Below are 17,847 nucleotides of genomic sequence, written 5' to 3' on the forward strand. Positions count from 1 at the left end.
GGTTAAAATCTTGGGGCAGGATAAAACAATGTCTAATTTAATAGGTGTGTGCCATGAAAATAGCTGAAGAGGGAGGTCTTCAGGGCTAACAAGCCACACTACTACACACTGCTAATGGTTCAGAAACATTGCTTTTGTTTGGAGCCACGATTTGGCTGGCATGCGTTCTCGCCAATGACACGTATCACCAGCTCATCTATGTCACGTAGCAGACTGTCTCCAAGAGCTTAGCACAGCCAAGTAATTAATAGTTCCCAATGGCTAGCCTAGTAAACTTTGCTAGACTGCTCCTCAGGTGATAAGCATCTGTTGCCAGGCCCATACTGGAGGCTTGGCAGCATCTGACTAAGTTTGTGCTCTGCTGATCTAGCTTTTGGTCGCTACAGGGGATCGCTACATGCTGATGGGGCAGTCATGGACTCTAGGACAGTCTTATTTCAAATCAGAGGATCACAAATCTAGAGCAGAAGGGAGACCAGAGGCCATCCAGGCCAGCCCTTTCAGTCCACTAATGCTAGATGCCAAGAGAAATTTCTGATTCTCTAGCTTATTATACAGAACTGCATACATATGATATAGGCTATTTTAATACACTGGTTTCCTGAAACAGCAAAAACGAAAAAATATAAAAATATGAAAGTTCAAGAAGGCCTTTAGTAATGAAATGTCCTCGATCTTAGTGTGGACTTAACCATCTTTCTTAAATGCAAGCTACTCATCTCTTGAAAGTGCATTAACTTTTAATTCACTAATAAGAACACAGACTAGACCCATGATTTCATGAGTAATGGGAGCTCCCAAATAAGGAAATTCCCTCTCCCACTGTAGTTCAGCATTTTTGTAGTTAAATGGATTGCCCGAGGTCACACCACTCATAAGGGTCCATGGTGAACCAATTCTCCATCCACCACATTATGCTAGCTCTCAATTTACTAATAAGAGCAATAATCTATGAACTTCTTGTTGAGAAAGTGAATTGTCTTTGAGAAGATAAGCAGGCTCTTCTCAAACTCCCTGAATATCAGGCCTTGGCCAACGGTTTGGTGAGTATTCCTTTTAAACTAACAATTTTTTTTGTCTTTGCAGTTTCCAACACTTCGTACAGCACCTCGTACACAGTAGACATTTAATAAAAGTTTTTTGAATTGAATTATTTGAAACCACATTTGTAGTCATTCCCAAAACTGACCTATTATATAGCCACATATATTAAGAGCATCTGAGAGACAAGGCACTTATTCATTAAAGAAGGTTTCCTGGCTTTGTAGGCTGCAGAATATTGATAATCAATTTAAGCCACTGAAAATAAGTTTCTAAAAATAGATACTCTTTTTTTAAAGGAAACTGTGACTTTAGTAAAAAATATATCTAAAGCACAAAAGTCATGATTCAATATAAGAATTTGCAGGAAAGGATACAATGTAATGCCACAAAGACAAAATATCCTGAAAGTATAGTGTCTTAAACACTTAGAACTGAGGAATTTAACACTTTCAAGTATTTACAAGTTCCACATCCTTCTAGTCTGTTAGCATGATATGATTCAGCTCTACCTCCATTCTACGGTGCTATACCTACAGAAACAAATGGGTACCATCGATAATCTGAATTCTGAAGAAAGCCTTGCTCCAGGTTGAGGAAAGATGCATAACTTTGAGAATGGAGTTAAAATTGGCAAAGCTACACTCTCTTAAAAAAAGAGAAAAATATTTTCTGAAAGACAATTTTTATAGCACCACTCAAAATACATTTCTTGTCTTTCACTTTAAAGATTTTAATCCAATAGAATTTTGATATTCACCTTTCTAAATGTCAACTCTTCTTATGAAGCTTCACAAAAACAGTGTTCAAAAAACAATTGTGAGGATTTTTCAGATTTTTCTAAGAACTACTGAGTCCATTTTCGCCATAAATTGTGCACGCCATTCCCCCTTCTAAAGTACAAGACATCTCCATGTTTTCAGACAGCAGACTGAACCAGGTTTAGTTCCCTATCTACAGTACAGTATTCGTAAGTCAATAAATTAGGCCCAAGCAGTAACGTTATTCAAGGTAACAACAGGCATTTGCCAAGTCAGTCCAGAATCTACCTGGGGCATTGATCAAGAAAATTAAAATAAGTCTTTAAAAATCTACAGTGATTCAGAGTAATCCCAGTCTCTAATCATTAGCAACCAATGAGCATGCGCTTTATGCATTCTTGGCAATGCTGACCAGGAAAGGTGGGCGTTAAGTGCTAAAGCTACAAACAAGAGATTAGTGTTGCTTACAGGGCACATCACAACCTTAGAGTCCACATATTCATAGATTGGCACTGGGCGCAAATTTCAGTAGTGTTCTTGAATTTTTCAGGCTTTCCTGCACACACAGACATTAGCAGAAATGCTTGAATGCCCATTAGGAGCACTGTCACAGTGTGCCCCCAGCTTGAAGCTCCTGGGTGCCATCTTTTGCTAAACATGCCCACTTATTCTGACCTGAATGTGACCTTCAAGATCCAACCAAATTCCCTCATTTTAGAGATGAGGACACTGAAGCGCACCCGAGGGCACACCCACAGATAACAGACAGAATTCAAACCCAGGTCTTTTCACTCAAATCCAGTGTTCTCTGCAGCGCTCAGTGTTTTGTGTTCTTGCTCAGTACAGCTAACCACTGCACACTCAGACATAACAAAAAGAAGACCTTACTGCAGATCTTGAACGTATAAATCAAATTATTTTCTTATTTCCTGTGCTCACTCCAACATGACCCATTTTTATTTACTTTCTAGCTTTCTTATTTCCAGTCATAACAAAATAATGGTCATCCTCCTTTTTCTTCAGAGTGAGCTTCTCACCATCGCTAACTGTTTCTTTCCCAGACAAGAGTGGTTTCTTGGTTGAAACAGCCACGGTCCTGCCAGTCTTTGGTGGGGTTTTCACCGGAGGCTGGCTCTTTGTGGCAGGTTGGGTAGCCTTTACTGAAGTCTGTGCTCTGACAGAAGACTGGGAAAGTTTTACAACTGACAATGGGGTACGTGCAGAAGACTTTGAGAGGCTAGATCCCGCTGGAAGACCTTTGCTCTTATTCTGGGACAGTTTTTTAGTTTCGGAAGCCACATTCTTACCATTTGGTCCCAGCAATGTGGCCACGCAGGCTGTTTTTGCAGGCAAAACGGAGGCTGAAGAAATTGGTTGTTTTAAGTTCTGGGCTGATTGGAGCTTCTGTGGCTGGACTCTACCTGTCTGCGGCCCTTTACTGGGTGGCTGAGATTGTGCTGTCACTGGTCTTTCTGCTGTGCTTTTAGTGCTAGATTTTGCTATTTTTGCAGGGGACTGAAGAGATGGGGAAGGCTTAAACCCTAGTCTGCCGTTTCTTGTGGGGAGCTTTGGTGATGCTGAGTGAGACACTGCACTGTGCTTAGAAGAAACAGAATTGTGCTTTAACTGTGCAGAAGACTTCTGTGAAAGCTGAGCAGGAGGTGGCCTGCCCCCTGAATTCTGCACTGGTGGGCGTTTGACTTTGGGGTGATCAGGGGACAACACACGGTTGTGTAGAGACTCAGAAACACTCAATGCAGTCTTCAACAAACCACGGGAAGACGTAGTTTTACTGACTGGATGGGCAAGAGACAATGGTTTCTTTGGTGCTCCTTTTGAACTTGTGAGATGTTGAGGAGAAGCTGTTGTTGACAAATTTGGGACTTTAGAATGTCCAGAGTTTGAGTGACCAGCTTTCAGTGAACTGGGCAGATGGAGTGTAGGGGTGGCACATTTCTGAGCAGGAGACTGAGGGCGTTTGCTAATGGCCTGCTTCTCCCTGGCCTTCGGCACAGAAGCTGGAGTGCCAGGTCTCGAATTTTGCTTCTGAAACATGTTGACAGCTGACATTGGATCCATTAAAGGCGGTGCAGGGGTTCTGGCGGGTGAATCTGGAATACTCTCATTAGAAATACCTTTTTGAAATGCAAGGATTTTTTGCTCCAGAGTTGCAAATTGTAATACTCGGCAGGGGTCATATTTAAGCAGAAAACCTTGAAGAGTATCCCAGCCTCCACCAACACGAACCATCACATGTTTGCCATGCAGCATCTGTCCAAGTAAAGAAAGGGAAAAAGAAATCTTGAGTGGGTTCTATAGGATGCACAAGTGTATCAGCTGTTTCCATATAGAATGGTGGTCTGCTGGTTATGACATGTCAAATCAAACTGTGAATTTTTAAATGCCAGGCATATTCCAGCCATCTGTCATGAAGCAGCCATGAGAAATTGCACACTTCACAAAACTCATCTCCACATATAACTAGAGACCTAGAAAGTCATTCGGCTAATGGAGAGCTATCTGGTGGGAGTGTTTACATACATAAACATTTAGCAAGCTGAGAGAGAAGGCTATAAAGACAGAATTAATGAAAGGAAGAAAATACAGAAATTGCACACAGGTTTGAGAGTGAAGACGAAGCTTGAAATTGAAGAGAATACAAGAGAGGAGAAACTCATCCAGAGCTCCCTGTGCCCATTATGTTCTCAAGTTAGGAACAGTGCAGACAATGATGCAAGCAGCTTTTATGTCACCTAATAAAAGAGCAGAGTCCTGGGTTTGATCCTCTTATTAATAACAAAAATAAGAAGCCAAAGCAAAGCCAGAGCAGGAGAAGCAGCATGAGGCATAGCCACCAAAGGGCTATGGAGGTATTTCATTGCTGACTTAAATTAACAGTCTTTTCTTTAGAACCCACAGGCTGTTTCTCCTGTTTCTTTTTTTTCACTAATTCCAATTTATCTTTACATGTGTTATCGTTCCCTTTTCTTCTTGCCTTTCAAAGTGGTTGTGTCTATAAATATTAAACTAAAGGATACTCTATAGTCATTGAGTTTGGAAAAAAATGTCCTATGCTATTCATCTCTTTGCCTAAGAAAACTATGTATATATTCTCCACTAAAAGTATTTGACTGTGAACAAATCATGGTCACTATAGCAAAAATTCCATTTTTTAATGCAAAAAACACTCTTTTCTCCCTAAATACACCTTGCTACTTCTGCCAACGATTAGTTAGAAATAACTAAATAAGGGTTAATTGATTGTAAAGTAAGGTGCATGCAGCAACAGCAACACACACACACACACACACACACACACAGAGTATACTTACTCTTATAAAAAGTATTTTGTCTCCTAATCTGTAGCGCCCCTCAGACAAATACTCAATGGAAAATCGATGAGAACAGCTACATGGAGGATCTTCAGCAATGTGCTTAACCTAAATTTTCACCAAAATTTAGGACTCAGTATAACAACATTGTATTGAAAGTAAAGGGCAACATACAAAATGCGATGAATAGGTGATGAAATCAAATTGAAAGATGAAGACAAAAAACTGCTTAGGTACCATTTACTACTAAAGAAACAGGTAGGGATGGATGCCCAGATCAAACTGAAATGTGCCTAAGGAGAAAAACAATACTAGATGGTTGTTTTTAAGGGTCCTAGGATCTGGTCCCAAACAACGAGCCACAAGGAAATAGAGAAAGCCATATTTTCTCCATTTGTCCTTTTGGTGCAGATACCTCCATAGATGGTAAACTCATAAAGTAATAACACTGATTTCTAGAAGTTACACACACCTATGAGTTCAGATCTACTCTTACAGCATAGCTAAAGAAAAACTTGAGATGTCGACAGACACCATGTCAAACTCAGCCATTAGGATCACATTTACTTTAGTTAACAAAAGACACCTGTCATTTGTCCGAACTGTAATTTCCTTTGTTTACTTCATTTATTGCCACCTGTCACTGAGACAATATGCTTAAGTTCCAGAAGTTGTGTGAAACACAGTTGTGTTTCCAGGGGGGGTGGGGGGTGCCAACCTCAAACAATATGTTTTATATAATAGCTCTCAAGAAGGTACAGGATATAACAAGTTATTACATAACATAAGTTTATAAATACAACTAAAAATAGGCCTCCAAAGAATGATTTTGCTAATAACAATTTTCTATTCACAACGACATTAGCCCAGCTTCTATCTTTAGCTACAATACATAAGACACTGTACAATGTCTATAGATAGATATATATAAAACAAAAATATTTTGAAGAAAGGTGGTGGTTTGGGGGGGGGGGGTTGGGTTTTTTTTTTTTTGTATTCTAAGCAGAATGATTCATTCCCTTCAGGAAGGAAATTACCTCCACTTCCTACAAGAATACTAGGTTAGACTAAATATCTGAATGCTGGGGCAGCAGGACGTAGGAATAGAGAGGAGACCTACAAGTCACGATATCGCAGGTCCAAGTCTCTAACACGTACTGGCTGTGTGACCCCGGGGCAAGTCACTGAACCCCTCCATTCTGGATCTAGGCAGCTGTCCAAGTCTAGAAGTGGCAGAGCAGGGGCAGATATGCATTGGTGCCTGAGAGTTCTTGATTCTAATGAAATCAATGATCCAGTCCCTATCTCTATGTGAATACTATTAATATCTAACCATTATAGCTTTAAACCACAATCTAAAAGAAAGTAGGGTGACTCTAAAAGAAGTCATTTTAATTTTTTGTCCCTGATGAGTAGTCACTAGTATTTCATCATTGCAATCCTAATACTGACTATTATTAGTTTCATTGTGTTGATGAACTATGTAAGTACAGGTGAATATTTTATATTCTGGTAAAGAATTTTTCAGACCAGATTTTTTTAAACCCATACACTACTTAAGTGTATCTATTGAATTAAAAATGACCACTTTCCAAAGGCAATGGTAGGACAAGTGAATAAGCAGTCAATGTCTCTCATAATGTTATTCTGTGAATCAACCACTAAGAGAGAATACAAAAGTCAAAGAAACAAAATCAAGTCTTGCCCGGGACTAAGAACTACTCAGTATTTACAACTTCCAGCAGCCTTTCTTCAGCATCATCATGGCATACCCCTAGTCACTACTGGAGTTGAGGACAAGGCCCACATGAGGAAACAGTCAGATAAACTTGGCCTCACTCACGGGCCAAGGAAGGTGTGGCTGGTACTTACAGCTTCATGGAGCTCTCCGTGGTGACAGCAGGACTTTGGTGGGCTGTCCGGCAGGAGAGACCCAGAGGTATTTAGCAAGGTTTCTTCTAGCTCAATCTCTTTCTCAAGTTTTATTAATACAGGTGGTTCAACCCCATATCTGGTGGAGGGACAGGAAGATAGCATTACGGGGAAGAAAAGGTTATTGAGATAAAAGTCTGGTGCAAGTGATGTAAAGACAATGCTTGGTCACTGTGTCAAACACATCTCATCAGATTTACAATAAAGGTGTTAATGGCCCAGTAACGTGCCATAAATTCATTTTATTGGGACTGATGAGAATTTCTTAACTCCTGACATTATGAGGGTTCACTGTATGGCCTTTTACCTATTCACCCTCACCCAGGTCACATCTTCTCTTCCTATCATACATTTCTCTGATGACATCTTCTACTCCAATCCTTCAAAGTTCTTCATTGGTTATATGTTGTTTACAGCCAACCAGAGCCACCATGTGCCTCTTCATTGTCCTCTGTGTGATATTCATGTTTAATTCTTCAGACACTCTTATATTCCAAGTCTCACTATCATATATTTAGCCTATCTATTGAATCACTTTGGGGAACATCTTGAGGGCATTGGTTGGGAATCAGGAGAAGCCCAAGTGGTTCCATCCCACAGTCACCCTTTCATATTTAAAGAGGACTTACTTCCCTGTAGGCCGCCATAAGCCTTTGTCTTTTCCCAATTTGTACATGAACTATTTCATACAGATGAACAAAAGTCATTCTAAAATGCAGGCTGCACCCTTAAAATCAAAGTTCTTTTGAGAGGAAAAAATATCTTAGGGTCTGATTAAAAATCAACACAGTTTGGGGGAAAAGGAATGACATATTCAGGTCATTCTGGTAAATCTGGTTGAGTGGAGCTTACAGAAGTCAAGCCATTTGGGTTACACCTATCTATTAACCTATTATGACACTGTACACTGGAGTGAAAGACATTTATTGTATTTTTTTTTAAAAGCAAGAAGCAAAAGGAATCTGTCAGAGAAGTTCAGTTCCTTTGCTCTAATGATTGATTTTTATTTTCTGGTACTGCATTCTTTTGCCCATAAGCAAAATGGCTAATTATTTTTTAAAAATTAAAGCATCAAAAGGCTAGAATTTTACTGATCACATACCTTGATACAATTCTCCCAATTTCCAGAAGGCAAAGATAAACCTGTCTTGGATCTTTGTGCAAAACTGTGGAAAATAAAAAAGTTCTATTTTACTGCCCAAAATTAAACCAGTGAAATTTTCTTTTGGCATGGAAGAGAGCTGTGAGAAAGAGCACTGGAGTTGTATAAATGTTTGTTGAACTGTTTGACTGACTTGTTGAACAAAGTAAGACACTATCATACTGACCATCATCTAAGAAAAGTAACAAAAAATTCCGAAAGAAGGTAAGATATTCTGATATCCACATATGTAAACCAGGAATTTTCATGGTCTTTAAATATTTCTCTATTGTGTTCTTATATATTTCTCTATCTATCATAAATATAAAGCATGCCTAGTAAGGGAGGGTCGGAGAAGGCCGAACTGTGAAAACTCTGCATCCTGATACTTACAAAATTTCTCACGTACAAAAGAAATCAAGATTTAGAACCACAGCTATTTTATATTTTCCACAGTGCTAACCCTATCACAGGACAAAACCAGAGGAGCTAAGACCTAACCTGGTTTAGCCAGAACTACATTCTAGACCTGGGTGGTATCAACTACCTTTCTTTACTACTTCTTTACTTTGTTGGGATCCTCTGACTCATTTTCACCTTCTAGAACATTCATACTAACTACCTACTTCAAAGGGACAGTAACAAAAGGTACACAACTTCAAAAATGAAGCACATTCTCCAAACATGACATGTGAGGGCAAGGTCAAGCAGAGAATCCTTGTTGATTCAGGCTTAAGTAATAGTGCCTACGAGAACTCAGGCTAGTTGTACTGAAAATGGAAATTGGCCAACCTAAATTTAAACTTTCCCTTCCCTGTCTTTCAGCTTTTCTCTTCTGTTTATTTTTATCATTTTCTCATTTTGTACTAAAAAGTAGTGGAAAGTTTTACAATATTAATCCAATAATGGCATATAAGCTGGCTTGCTGCTAGCTGACATACTTTCCCATCTGAGAGGTACGATAGTCTGTGACTTGAAATTCTTTACATTTTCCAGACAGAAGTTACTGTTCTAAAGTAGTCAAGCATAAGCCTTACTACTGGAGGATGGAAAGCAGTCTTAAATAGCTTAACCACTAGGGCATTTCTCCTGGAAACATGTTCTGTGGCCTGCCTCTTCCCTCTGGCTGCGAGAATACCCTGGGGATTGCTTCAGAATTCTGTTCCTCTACTGCAGCCCAGCTGGCCCTGGCAAAAGAGAGAAAGGCACAAAGGATGGCCAAACATCTCGGAGCCCCTCAGAGCACAGGAGCAACTAGGCACTTAGCTCAGAAACCACATTTTTCACAATTTGGTTCTTCTGGATGGCCCAGTCAAATCAGTCCATGGTGAAATGCAGTCTCACCAGGAAGGCAAAGTGGAAAACTGCATCTTGCTTCCTCCCAGAGGAAGAAAAGTAGGTCTGAGACAGAACGAGCTGTTGCTTGTAATTTCTGGAAACCATGCCTGCCGTAAAGATGTCAAAAAGGATCAGCATCCGTTCACTACCTCCTGACAGAACTGGATACAATCTGATAAAAACCCAAAGACCTTTTGTGCTTCATTTCAGAAGGAAAGAAATATTTGGGTAAAATGTCCTGTAAGAGCCTGTGTCAGATTATCACGCCATTTTCACCATCATCTGGACATTTGTGTTAATTTAAAGTTAATGTGAAACCAAATCAATAAACTCTGAATAGTAATAAATCTCTAGCAACTCAGTCATGTCACAGTGCACAGAGCACTGAGCCTGGCTGGAGTTAGGAAGACCTGAGTTCAAATCTCGTCTCAGACACTTATTAACTACGTGATCCTGGGCAAATAATTAATCTTTTTGCTTCAGTTTCCTCATCTGTAACGTGGGGATAACAATGGCACTTACCTCCCAGGACTGTTGTGAGGATCCAACAAGACAAAGGCCCTGTGCCAGGCACTGAACACATTTCAAAATATGTTGTCAGAGTCGTCATTCCATCTGGATAATGCTTATGACATAAGCATCTGACCAGGTATTTTCATAATCAAGTTAAAGAGAAATAAGGAGTAATTCGTCTTTCTGTAGTGCCACTTAATATCGACATTAACTCCTAGCACAGGGTGGATAGTTCAGGTAAGAACATTTTTGAGGCCAGCTCATTTAAGCAAGTCAGCTGTCTTCTGTGTGGAAAGCTTTCCAGGTAAAGATTGCTACCACTGAATAAAGATGAATATTTGTGATTTAGAGCCTGTGTGATTTTCTAATTGTATTCCACGTCTTTCAGGAGATTCAAGGCCTGCCATTCGAGTCTGTTATTTAGATCATTAAAAGGAAAATAAATGATACAAAAATGGTTTATCAAATTTTAAAAACAGAGAAATATTCACCTAAGCCTTCAGATTCAAAGAGGTAAGTCTCATCAACACCAACACGCCTGCACCAGTGAAGGAAGTTTGCAGTATTGTCTCTAGCAAAGAATGAGCCTGATGGGGCATCTTTTTTACAGGGAATTTTTGTCATCGGAAAATCCTAGAAATTAAAAATATACAGAAATCAAAAAAGGATAAAATAGGCATACATTTTTATAAGCTGAAAAAGAAAGTTCAAAGTACTAGCCATAGCCACAAGAGTTACAGAATAAAATTAATTTTAAATAAAAAACTGTATTTCATTTTTCTTTCATTATAGTCTAGTTTCCTTTCAATCTATTCATTTCCCCACTGTTTCTTTAGGAAAACAGTCCAGTTAAAATTAGCATGAAAAGGCCTGATTCTCCCAGCAGCTTGCTAAATGACCTTGGGCAAATCACTTTTTTCTCTTAGTTTCCTTTAACTTTAGTTTCCTTAACTGTAAAATGAGGAGATTGGACCAAAGATCCTTCCCTTGGGATCCAGAGACCCTAAAGAGATCCATGGATAGATTCCAGGGGGTCTATGAACTTGAATGGGAAAAAAAATTACCTTTATTTTCCCTGACCTCTAATTTTAACTATTTGCTTCCATTATAAATGTAAGCACCAAGGCAGAGCAGTGTTGGGCTTCCCCAGCCCGCCAAAGGAGACCATGACACCAAACAAGTCAAGAAACCCTAGACCAGATGACATCTAAGGCCTTTCCAAGCTTTTTTTTTTTTTAATTTAAAAAAAACCCTTTGTTTAAATACTTCCCAGGAAAAGCAGTGGCCCATGTGACTCTCCTAACCTGTCTTCCATCTCCTTAAGTACCTGGGAATCTTTTTAAAAGCAGAAAAGAACAGCAGACTAAAAGTTACCCAAAAGGCAATGTGGCACAGGAGTGAGAAAGACAGTCTTGGAGTCAGGAAGACCTAGGTTTAAATTGGTCTCTGACACACTGACTGGGTGACCCGGGGCAAGTCACTTATCCTCTCGGGGCCCCAAATTCTCTAAATCTGTAAGTAACAGACAAGTTGCTGGCCTGAATTAAAGTGCAAGGAATTTGTACTGCATGAGTCTCCACACTCAGGAAATGATAGGTTTCTCCTCAAATTCCAATCATTTAAAAAGACCAGAAGCCTTTTGGACATTCTTCACATCATAAGAGTCCAGTAGTCCTTCAATTCTTAAAGAGGTGATCAGAGAAAATAACAGGTAATCTGGGATTCAAAAGGTCTGAAAGCAGACACGTCCAATTTCAAAAGACTCCTGATGATGGATTCTGCCAGGTAAAGTGGCCTAAGTTTAGCTCAGACAACCCTGTTGTTGATTAAAGGAGATGAAACATGTCCTAAGCTTTTTTTTTTTCCAGTTTTATCCTAGACTTAAGGAATAAACAAAATAAGTGTCTCTATCATACACCCAATTTAACAATTACATGCTCACCACATGCCTACTCTATGTCACGCATTGCGTTAGCTTCTGTAAAGGATACAAAGATAAATAAGACCCAGGGCCTATTCTCAAGCAGCTTACAGTCTATTAAGAAAGTTAAGACTTTGGCCCAGGCAATCCTAGTAGCAGATAGCGTGGGCTAAGGAAGATGCTGCCAAATCCTGCTGATGTCGTCTCCAGAGTGCTCACACTCACTCCTTTTGCCCTGACGTCATCCTCCAGTGTCTCTCTTCTCTACCTCCCTGTGACACTGATGTCAAACTCACTTTCTACCTATCTCTAATCACCTCTAACTCCTGCTCAGAAGAGCTCTAAGACAGGGTGAATGCCAGATCCTAATCCAGCTATTTACAGCCATCCTCTGCTTCCAATGACATCCAATTCTTTCATGCTCTTTGTTTTCATATTCTCTTTCCACCTTCCAAGCACTGGCCTTCCCCAGCCATTCTCTGATCTTGTCTGACCAGAGCAGGCCTCTCTGCTCAGGCTACTCCCCACTCCTAGTGACTAGGGTGGCCTCCTCCCACATCACCACACATTAAACCCTTCCTTGAAGGCCCAACTCCATGAAACCTCTCCCCAAACATACTCCCCAGTTATCCCTCCTGGCTCCTGCCTCTTCCAATGCACTTAGCACCTTCTGACCTAGCCTTACAGTAATCTAGGCATGTGTCTAATCTCCCAATAAAACTATAAATCCCTTGAGGGCAGGGCTTGGACCATTTTTCTTCACTGTATTTTCAGGTTCTTGCCCACAGGAGCTTAATAAAAGTTTGCTGAACTGAATTCAAAGGGAGAGATCACTTCTGGAAGCCTTCATAGACAAAATGGCATTTGAAGGCTAAGGACAAAAATCATGAGTGAAGATTGTAAGCTGAGAGGGCAGTTTAAATGGAGGGAATGGTACAAGCAAATATGAGGAAATCATATTTTAGAAAAAATCCATGTAAGTAAAGGAATATAGGAATGGAATTTATTTTATTAAAATGAATATATACATATACTGTAAACCAAAAGCGGTTATTTACCAGAAAATACATTATGGAGATGCTGGGGCCAGGCTTTGTTTTCCAAAGAGACAAGGCTATACTTAGACAGTGATCATCTTGTAACTCTTTTCAACCTGAAAAGCTCTCAGGGACTAGGGAGTGGCCCAGATTGGCTAGAGTAGAGGATATGTGATAGCTAGGGGAATAGTGAAGACATAAAGATGAAAAAGGAGACTAGGAATCAGCTTGCAGGGAGCCTTAAACAATAGAAAGGAATTAGTAAAAAGGTATTTCTGGTGCGGACTTAGAGCCTGTGACCATCTCTGCTGACATAAAGCCTTAAATAAACATTTTAAAATAGATCAGTGAAAAAAAGTTAACATTCAGGTTGTAACACTATTACAAATTTTTTTAAAAGGTGACTCACCCCTAGTTCCTTGGAATCACAACATGTTTTAATTATGTTTTGCAGAACATTGATCAGTTGGCATAAAAGGACACCATTATCAAGTTCTTCTAATAATCTTTCCGCCTTGACATCAATACCTAAAAATAGACTTAAAAATGAGGATTCTTCCAAAGACATCAAATTCAAGCAAAAAAGAGAGCTTAGCATAACATCATTATTACACTATTAAAATCATTTTGGCAGCTGAGCAGAAGATGGGTTAGAGTGGGGAGAGACTTGAGGCAGGATCAATTTGAAGATTATTACAGAGGTCCAGACAAAATATGATGGGGGCCTGAACTAAGATGGCGGCTGTGTGAGCAAAGAGAATAATAATGAAAGTATGAAGCTAAAAAACAGGCATAGAGACTTACTCTAAAACATGTACCATTGGAAATAGCTGTAATTTTAAATTTTATTACCTTGAGCATGCTGACCACATCAGTTATAACATATTCTTCTCAGTATTCAACCCTAACACTTACATGTATGTGCCCAAGTATGAACACACACGGGGAGGTGAATATACACATAGGGAGACACACACACACACACACCCCACAACAACTCGAATCATATTTTTCTCAAAATTCACGCAGCAGTGGATCTCAAAGCCTTACCCAATAAACCATTTAGCCAGATTGCCAAATCTTCCCGCATAGGTACCAATGTAGCTTCATGGCGTACTGCTATCCATTCATCATACTGGCAAACATCTGCCAAACCTGGCCCATGTCGGGGAGTGAGGGGACTTCGGGGGCTTAGAGGAAGATCGTCTCCAAACCACACCTGAAAAAAAAATTAGTTATTTGAATGAATGTAATAGAAAAAGCAATAACAAACACCGAAAGGTCTTCCTATACTTTTCCTTATTAAAGTAATAGCTCGCATTTATTTTGAGCTTTAAGGTTTGCAAAGCACTTTTTTGACAAACACCCAGTGAGGTCCAATTAAATCAAAGACCAATAAATTGGTAGAATATAAACACAGACTAAAACAAAAAAACAAAAAACAAAAACCTCTTAGGCAAGCAAAGGAGGTTTACGAAATGAAAACAAAGCAACCAACACCCTAGGTATTCATTTATAATGTCCAATTTGAAGGTCAAACAGCTACTTAACAAGCATTTGTTTATTATGCATTTATTGTATGCCCAGTGACTGTCCTAAATACTGGGGATACAAGGACAAAGAAAGAGATGGTCCCTTACCTCAAGTCACTTACATTCTAACAGGACAATATAAGGGAAAAACAAAGATTTGACTGGGCTATGTGACTCCAAAGCAAGCAGAAAAAGCCACAGATCTAAAGAATTTCCAAAAACGATGAATCCTCAGACAGCACCCATCCAATCAGAACAAGAATCTTGTTTACAATAACCTTGCTAAGTGATCCTCTAGCCTCTGTAAATGTCACCAGCGAGGGGGAAACTGCGACCTGTGAGGCAGCCCATTCTCACTTTGGAGAGCTCTAAGGGCTAGGAAATTTTACCTTATTATATACTTTGAACTGTTCCACAAAATCCTATCCTGTGGCCACATTACCTCAGTGAAGCCAAAAGCCTAGAAGGTCATACTATAATAGAAAGATTTCAAGCATGGCCTTGACAATAGGTGGGGGCTGATTTCCAAGGACCAGTCAGGTGAAACACAGAGACAACACCAGCAGGCAGGCCAGTAAGTGATGATATTTTGGGCTATAGCAGCCCACGAAACAAAGGAAAAGTATTAAATGGCCTTCAGACTTTCATGGCAGCCTTCTGCTTTTGCAGTGATAGCAGCAAAGTAGAAGAAAAGGAAGCAAAGGGTATTAAGAATCACAATTATTAGATTAATTAAACTTTAATTTGACTAAAGAAGAAAGAAGTTGTGGCTTAATGGAAGGATGGGTAATCCTTAGAGAGGCAAAGACAGGGGTTGGGGCAGTGAGTTTTATCAAAAGTCCGAAGGCGATATAAAACCATTATTTAATGAGTTATTTGATCATCATATATTGTAGTACTACTGATAAATAAGTCCAAAAAGAACACCATGAAAGTAATTGCAGCTTAGGCACCAATAATGGTTGCTGAGGACAAAGACATTATGTGATGAAATCCTCCAAATTTAACCACCATTCACTTCGATACTTGGTGATCTCAAAGCAAAGATGGGAAAAGATGAAGACGGTGAGAAATACATGAGAAATTATGGCTTAGGAAAAGTAATGAGAGAGGATTAAAGACTTGTAGACCACACAAGGATATCTTTATATCACAAATATTTCCATTACAAGAAAGAAAAAAGGAAAAAAATGTTTTTACAATGGAAATGACACTAGAGAAGAGGCCTTATTACCATCTATTTTGCTGCTTCCCCCTAAGGACCATGGGACCTTTCCCTAGGACTTGCAGCTGAAACCTTCCATATGTACCAACTCCCCCATTAGAGAGAGTATGAGCTCCTGGAGAGCAAGGACTGTCTTGCTTTTCTATTTGTACCTAGTACTAAATAAATGCTTCATTCACTCATTCTCTCATTAATTCAGACAAGATTTGTTATTGATCTGGGAGTTATCCCTGAAAGATGTCTGGGTACAGTCACAATCTTGTCAGGGCAAAGATCAGAATTCATAACAAACAAGAAAAAAAGGATAATAATAAGAAAAAGATAGGGGATATAAGTGAAAAAAGCCTCAAGTTTAAACAATGTTCCACATGATAAATAGTTTCTCAAATAAAAGAAAACAGCTATCATGACCCACATTAAATCTTTTATCCTCCAAGCTAAATACTCTCTGGTTTATTCAAAGGATCTTTCCAGGCATAGTCCCTACTTCCACCACCAACCTAGCTGCCCTCCTCTGTCAGACTGTCAAAGTCCAGATATGGTCTCACCACAGCAGAGTCACTCATCTGGACACTAGGCCTTTCTTAATATAACCAAAGATAATAACAGCATTTTTGTCTGTCACATCAAATTATTGACTCATTTTGAGCTTATTGCCTATTAGAAGTCTAAACCCTACTGTCTAGTTCTACCTTTTGCTTTTACTTGTGAAGTTGATTTTTTTAACCCAAGCCTCCAAGTTGATATTTATGAGTGAAATATACAATCTAGTTCAATTCAGTCCATTAGTCTACCCTGCTGAGATCTTTTTGGATCTTGACTCCATCATATAGTGTATCAGCAAGTCCCCCAAGCTTCACTTCATTGGTAAATCTGGTAAGTAGGCTGTTTTTCCTTCCATCTAAGTCCATGATCAAAATGTTAACCCGCACACAAGGGTAGAACTCTCAAGCACATAACTCCTGATCTGCCTCCAAGCTGAAACTAACCTGTTAACCACCACTCTTTGGATCCAGTCATTCAATCAGTACTAAATCCACCTAACACCAGTACTGCTCAGCCCACAATCTCTCCATGTTGTCCAAAAGGATGGCATAAGAGACTCTGTCAAAGGGTTTCCTAAAATATAATCATACTATATCTATAGCATTTCCCTGATCTACTACAGTGATAACCATCCTGTCAACAAAAGGAAAGGACAGTCTGGCTTGACTTTTTGAAACAGTTTTCTTTTTGATTATGAATTATAAAATCATCAACAAATTAGAATATTTCAATATTCATTCAATTCAAAGAAGATCATATATGTAATCTTATGCTCAATTTTTCCCAGGTGTTACCATGGAAACTTGAGGGTCTGTCTGTAGGCAAATAAATCACCCAGAATTCCTTAGGATCTTACCCTCAACTTTGAACTGAATGTAATTTTGGGGAAAAAAACATCCATCTTTCCCAAAGAAGCACCACCACCAGTAATGGCAGAGAATCAGAGGTTGTGAAAAGTTCAGAGAATCTGGAGACAACACCCTCTAGAAATACTTGCTAGAGACCTGGAGATCATAATGGTTGCAAAGCAGGGGTTTGGGAGAGCTGGTCAGTTTGAGGTAAGGGAAATAGTCAATAGGCAGCCTTGGTCATCTCCACAACCCTTTCTCTATCCTTCCTCCCTCCAGCAACAAAAGACCATTTTCATCATCTGATCACTGCTCACTTTCTGGCTTTCCTTTTATTATTCCTTGAATGCCAGACAATGATTAGCATGGGCAGCTTCTAAGTGTTTTTTTTCTTCTGACTTTCAGTATCTATGGTATTTAAACCTGTGATATAAAACTTGATGGCCATCAACCTGAGCTGGTTGCATTGGTTATTGAATGTGGAGATTGGGATTGAGATTCTGTTGATTTTCCTCAGCCTTTAAAGAAGGTAGGAGCAAAGCCAATGACATTTGTTAAAATTAATAATCTTACAGAGCATATATGGCTAAGTAAATGTTCGCATCTACATAACCCTGAACCTTTTCCCCTATAAACAAAGTATGAGAAGAAGTAGACAAGAACAAGTAGCAAAATGGCCC

At 39.4% G+C, this 17,847-nt stretch overlaps 1 protein-coding gene across 1 annotated transcript; it reads right to left on the reverse strand.

Moving 5' to 3' along the window:
* Positions 1-2,670: 2,670 nt before the first annotated feature.
* On the reverse strand, positions 2,671-17,634 carry GAS2L3 (growth arrest specific 2 like 3). The gene is made up of 8 exons (XM_036761331.1): positions 17,620-17,634; positions 14,067-14,235; positions 13,426-13,544; positions 10,550-10,691; positions 8,169-8,232; positions 7,007-7,145; positions 5,135-5,242; positions 2,671-4,073 (listed from the first exon to the last, which is right to left on the reverse strand). Exons 1-8 carry the CDS (start codon positions 17,632-17,634, stop codon positions 2,763-2,765), a joined length of 2,067 nt encoding a protein of 688 aa, XP_036617226.1. The 3' UTR covers positions 2,671-2,762.
* Positions 17,635-17,847: the final 213 nt, after the last annotated feature.

Source organism: Trichosurus vulpecula, chromosome 5 (genome assembly GCF_011100635.1).
Source record: "Trichosurus vulpecula isolate mTriVul1 chromosome 5, mTriVul1.pri, whole genome shotgun sequence".
NCBI classification, from domain to species: Eukaryota; Metazoa; Chordata; class Mammalia; order Diprotodontia; family Phalangeridae; genus Trichosurus; species Trichosurus vulpecula.

Coding starts and splice junctions, on each gene's coding strand:
- GAS2L3 (XM_036761331.1), bottom strand. Junction 13,545..14,066: donor CTGGCTAAATGGTTTATTGG/GTAAGGCTTTGA, acceptor GTCTATTTTTAG/GTATTGATGTCAAGGCGGAA. Junction 5,243..7,006: donor ACGGAGAGCTCCATGAAGCT/GTAAGTACCAGC, acceptor GTGAAAATTTAG/GTTAAGCACATTGCTGAAGA.